Below are 6,014 nucleotides of genomic sequence, written 5' to 3' on the forward strand. Positions count from 1 at the left end.
CAGGTGTGGATTAACTTTGCATTTTTAAGAATTTGTGAAACATATCCATGTCAGTTTGGCTAATCTGGTACTGTGGAGAAACAGCAGTGAGGGAAGTCAGCTGTGCTTGGAATTATTTTTGATCTTTCTAGTTTCACGACCATTATCGCACTAAAACAGCAGGGTTGTCTCATATCGGGATTTTCATTAATTAACTTAGTGAGTTTCCGCTTGCCACTGGCAAATCCATTTCTTAAAACTTCTATATAATTATATCAGATCATTAAGCAGCTTTATCACAAAGATGAATCTGGGCTAATGGATGCATGTTTTTTAGAGTTTAGAGATCTAGAAAGTAATTATCTTCATCTAATTTTAGTTGGTTTCAAAATCATCTCCAAGCTTTTGCTTAAACAGGTTGCTATAACAACTGGGTGTCGTGTATTTTTTGGCAATAACCATGGCAAATATCTACATCATTTTATAATTGATTATGAACAGCAGGTTGGTTTAAAAGTGAATAAATGAGGCGCATGGAGGACCTATAAGTGCATACATGTTTACATGCCTGCACACCTAGAGACATAGAACCTGATGGTAATAGAAGCTGTATAATTAGATTCCACGAGAGGTAGAATATGGGGTTTTTAATTGACTGTCTTAATTGACTGCCAGCATGCACAAATCAAGCTGGAGAGATCTGAGAGATTTGAAAACTGAGACAGAGCCTCTTGGGTAATAGTTAATCAGCCTCAGCTCCTCAGAGTGCAAAGAGCATAATTACATACATTATAGAGGGGGTAAAAATAAGCTCCAAGAATAGATGTAATGTGTAGGTGCATGCATTGATTAAGGTGGCTATATTGTGCAATCATCCTTTGAAATGCACGGAGGAAAGAATGACTGCTGAGTGACAAAACATCGAATTAATAATAGTTTGACCAAAGACAAAAACAGCTTTTTTTGTATTTAAAGGTTGTCTTACGCAGCTTGGGTGTTTGTGAATGTGTGTGCTTCTAGTGTGTCTTTACATGGCTTTATACCCCTAGTGCTGCACAGAAATAAACACAGATTAAAGATGGACAACATAAGTGAAAAAGTCATTGATTCAGCATCTCACTTCAACATTATTGTAAATCTAAAAAAGTAACAAATGCTGCAGGGCCAGAACTTTATTCCAGGCGTTGTTCTCTTTGTCAAAATCTGGCAAGTACATTGCATTAATGATGCAACAAAATTGCCGATGTTGCCTTCAGTCTACAGCATATCCATAGAGACCGTGTTATTAATGGCTGACACAAAAGACCCGTTTTTTTTCAGGTGAACCTTTTTATAATGCTTTTTCTCAGGGAGGATGGCCTAGTCATTACATTACATTACATGTCATTTGTTAGATGCTTTTATCCAAAGCGACTTACATACATTCAGTACTGCGGACAATCCCCACAGGAGCAATTTGAGGTGAAGGGACACAATGACTTGCTGACTGCAGTGGGACTCGAACTTGCTACCCTCTGATTCGAAGTCCACTAACCACTAACCACTGAGCCACAGCCTAGTCTTTCATTAAATGCATTTCTTGTGTGACAAGTTGGATCATGATGACTAAGGGCTGTGTACTAGTTGTGCATTTTAGGATCACAGACTGATATTTGAATTTTTAAGTGGATTCAAATTGATAAATCAATATATGTGCAGTTTGTGCGTGAGTGTGTGTGTATGTGTGTAAAAGGTGGGTAAACAACCTGCATATTACTATACAAATGTCAGGAAATACCAGCACATAGATGCCAAGCACATTAGAAGTAGCGCTATGTTCCTGAAATTCTCCTCCTCTCCGTCACTCTGAGAGTAAAAGTGGTGCTACAGAGGCAGCCAGGGGCGAACCACAATAACCTCGATTGCATAACTGATTACACCTCTCATCCACTAAAAGAATTCTGAATCATAAAATGAGTGGCATAGCTGGTAATATGTATGATAATGCCACATCGAACATAACCTCCCTAATTCAATAACAGCTTATATTTGTAATTTAATTTGAGGCTTCAGTGGAGTGGAAAAGAGCAATGAAAGAAATTCAACACTCCCTAAGCAGAGCAGGAGTTTCTCAGTGCGTACCAAGGTATTCCTGCTGGCACCACCACCACCACCAGCATCATCATCATCACTGGTATTGATGTGGCATTTGCAAAGCAGGTCAACTTAAATAATTGATATCTCTTATTACTTCCTCTACTCTGTTTTCCTTTTAAAGGCTTTCTCTGATTCAAACAGACTTCCATATGAATACAAACTCTAAGTCTCGTGTAAAGACTTTTCTCCTGGGTCTCACAAGGGGATCTAAATGTTTCTCCTCTGTAATTCTGCACGCCACTCTCCATCTGGAATTGTTTTCACACACTGTGCATTGATTTAAGAGCCATCCTGTGAATTGGTGTGAGTGTGAAATAAAACAGAATTGAAGAGCAGACAGAGAAATAACAGAGAAGAAGAAAAAGAGCAAATCATCATTAGAGAAAATAACAGGTGCCTACCTGAGGTAACGCAGTGCTATGGTTCCAGACCCTGCCTCAGCTGAGCTTTGGTTCATCTTGTCCATCTGATTTCTCCCAGCACGACTCTGCAAATATGAGAAAGGATGAGCTATGCCGATCCAAACAAAACACTTCCGTCCCTTCTCTCTGACTCTAAATCAATCAGCACACTGTCTCCCTCTCAGCCCGGGGAATAGACTGAGAATGTAAATGGGCTTCCTCGCTCTGTATCTCTCTGTGATTGGCTCAGAAGCTGGAAGGTAATTACTGGCTGATACTCGCACTCTGAATATTGCCTCTATATATCTGCCTCTCCTCTCTTGCTTTCCTCACTCTGGCCCCGGCTCATTCTCTAATAAAACCAGCTGGCTGTCTGTGTATCAGCTGTGCTCACTGGGAGCCAATTAAGAATCAGAAGGCACGGTGCTCGCCGGCTGATTGGCTCAGGCTGCCTCGATCATAGCTGTTCAGTCATCCAGAGTGCAACCTACCCCCCTCCCATCCCTCAAATTCACACAAACACACACACATTAGTCCTCAGTGGAAAAATGCTCCCTTGATGTAGAATCTCGAGCACGCATCATAGTGGGGAAACACCTTTCATATGGTGTTGGGAGGTAAATGAGGTCCAATAGTCAAACTGAGATGGTAACAGTAAAGAATGTGAGTGGGTACACAGAAGCACTTTGTAGCTACAGCACAAATGATGGGTGATAAACAGAATAACAATGACCTGAAAAGGATTTTGAAGCATGCAGATGGATCAAATGGATTTATGGCAGCTGATGAAAACATGGAAGGAGATAAATAATATCATTAAAATGTAAATGCACGGTACAACAAACATGCCAAGGGAAAGATTTGTACAGTAGTATCACGGGACAACTGTGGCTGCCAAGGAATGAAGCTCATAAGTGGGTCGATGTGAAAAACAATAGCTCACTTTCTTCTCCTTTTCTCTCCCTCCCTCCAGACTTAACGGCCTTTCCTTTCAGCTCAACTGACAGAGTTAAGTCCGTGGTCTTGTATAACAGTTAAGCGTGCAAGTCTTTGTTTTCATGCCACATGACATTACACAAATGTACCTCTTAGGAAGATTACATTCATGTAAGGACAATTGAAGACAAAATGCTGAATGAAAAGTTGGAGTACTTGGCCATCTAGGGGTAATACATTGTTATTGCAGTTTACAGCGAGAGACATGGTAGACCAAAAAAGGGCTGCAGAACGTGTTAAACATTTTTGACAGATAAAAGCAATATACAGAATTTTGTTTCTATATTCAACTTTATAATGAAATCCAGGCTTGACATAAATGTTAAATCCACTACATCTACAATATGTTCCCTTGCCTTACTTAGGTTCCCATTTGAAATATTAACAGTTTCTGTAATTGTTTCCCCTGTTCATACTTCCTGTTAGGAGATCTCTCCGAAAAGCAAGTCAATGCATACTAAATCACAGATTATTATTTTTGGAAATGTGCATATGGTTGAGTAAAGGAGAGTATTATTTTTAAAGGTGTCCTATCATGCAAAATGCACTTTTTTATGTATTTTATACATAAATGTGTCCCCGGTGTGCCAGGGAACTCACAAAGTGTCAGAAAATAAAACCCTCTCTCTTTTCCTCCGTACCCACATCTCTAAAAAACGGGGGTACAACGGAGCTGATCCAGATTTGCGTGCGATATGACGTAATATCGGAAATGTGGACCCCCGGACCTATCAGAAACATTGCTATCAGAAACAATGGGCAACATGTTTTGGACGTAATATGGTCTTTGTTTACATTAGCAAGCATCACTAACACTCAGAGCTAACCTGTACTGGAGAGAGTATATGTAAAAAATCAGGAAATAAAAAAAGGAACTCACCTTGTGGTAAACCCGCAAGAGAATAAGCATTTGAGCTCCATACTGTTTCAGAAATAATTCTTGAAGTGGTTTGGAACATGATATGGCGTTTAATCACAGGAGCATTTAGCTGCATCTGAGCAGAGCAGACAGCCTTCTTCACATAACTCACATGTGCCTGGTGCTCAAAAGGGGGCGGAGCCAGCAGAGAATCAGCCAAACAGGCCTGAAATAGAGGGATATGAGGGATGTGTAAAATCAAATGCATGATCTGTTAGGTGTTTTGAGCAAAACACATCTTAGATATGTTTTTTATATATCTGATACCCATAATATGTCTAAAAATAGCATAATATGAGATCTTTAAAGAGGCCCATTAGGATTTTTGAGGTTTTCCCTTTCCTGTAGTGCAGTGGCGGACTGGCCATCGAGACGTTCGGGACGAATCCCGATGGGCCGGTACCGAATTGGGTCGGACAATTCCCTAGCAAAACCCCCCTACCGTTGACAATTTACTAAAAAAACATGAAAAACAAGATTTTAACTTTAGTTTATTTTTATCTAGCTTTTTCTAATTTAGAAAAAAAATGTTTTATATGTCCACTCAGGTGGACAGTATGCGTTAAAGTCTAAACTGAAAACTTGTAAATTTGGAAAAAATGATAAATAAAGATGTGCAAACTTAAAATTACATTATAATAACTTAAGTATATATATTTAAGGCCCAAAAAAATATTCCAAATGAAGTATTTTCAAGAAGAACAGTAGCAGTAACAGTATGAAGTTTAGTTGAAATATAGCCAGTGATGCATGACGTCCACTTTAGTGGACAGGCGAATAATCATGATATCCTGCAAACATAAAATCAATACTTTGACAATTTATGAATTATATGATTCCTTAGTTGTAACTTGATGTCACCAAATGTTTTATACCTGCAGGAAGCGCTTTCCATGAAAGGATTGGCAGGATATCGGCAGGTGACTTGGTCCATCTGGCTTTCTGTCGTTCATCTTGGTTTAGAGACATTTATCATGCACTTGCACTGACTTTCCACTAAGTGGCAGTGTATGGGATGATGCAATAGGGTCCTATGTAGTGGCTGATGGTGCAACTATGCCATCAAAACCCATGCATATACAAGAAAACACCTCTCTGCGTGAAAGGGTTAGCCCTTTTGGGGAAAACAGGAACAATTCACAATGTTTTGAGAGCTTGCTCCTCACTCACATCGCGGTCAGCAACAGTGGATCAGTAGGTGCGTAAAGTTGTTGTTTGTCTGTAGAAGCTCTCCTTTTTTGCTCCACACACTGGTGATGTAACTGCTAGAAATGAAAGCACTTTCTATGTACACTGCCTCGTGCAGATGCTTGTGTGCAGCAGGAAGATTCAACCAAATAAAAAAAAGACAAGTGTAATGAAATCAACTACAAATGCCATGCAATGATTACTATCACTGTGAAAGTCTCAATACATCCAGGAAGAAACTCAAGATTATTATCCTATTATCATGTTTTTGCCTGAAAAAAAAAATCTAGGGGCTTTACTGGGAATGCAAATGACATTTCTCAATAACTTAAAAAAAAACAGAAATCGTATTTCAAAAATAGTTACCGTTTAATTTTCTGGCGATCAACTATTGT

The 6,014-nt window shown here is 39.3% G+C and overlaps 1 protein-coding gene across 2 annotated transcripts in view; it reads right to left on the bottom strand.

Moving 5' to 3' along the window:
• Positions 1 to 4,421, bottom strand: part of yjefn3 (YjeF N-terminal domain containing 3) — a 47,511-nt gene extending 43,090 nt beyond the window's left edge. Inside the window, exons 1-2 of one of the 2 annotated variants that reach the window (XM_034146448.1) lie at positions 4,393 to 4,421; positions 2,517 to 2,602 (exon numbers count right to left, since the gene is read on the bottom strand). In XM_034146448.1, the coding sequence (XP_034002339.1) occupies positions 2,517 to 2,581 (65 nt within the window). In that variant the 5' untranslated portion in view covers positions 2,582 to 2,602; positions 4,393 to 4,421. Of the gene's footprint in view, positions 1 to 2,516; positions 2,827 to 4,392 lie in introns of those variants that run through there. The other variant, XM_034146449.1, reaches the window with a different exon arrangement.
• Between the last annotated feature and the right edge of the window lie 1,593 nt (positions 4,422 to 6,014).

The sequence above is a fragment of the Trematomus bernacchii genome, unplaced genomic scaffold, assembly GCF_902827165.1.
Source record: "Trematomus bernacchii unplaced genomic scaffold, fTreBer1.1, whole genome shotgun sequence".
NCBI lineage: Eukaryota > Metazoa > Chordata > Actinopteri > Perciformes > Nototheniidae > Trematomus > Trematomus bernacchii.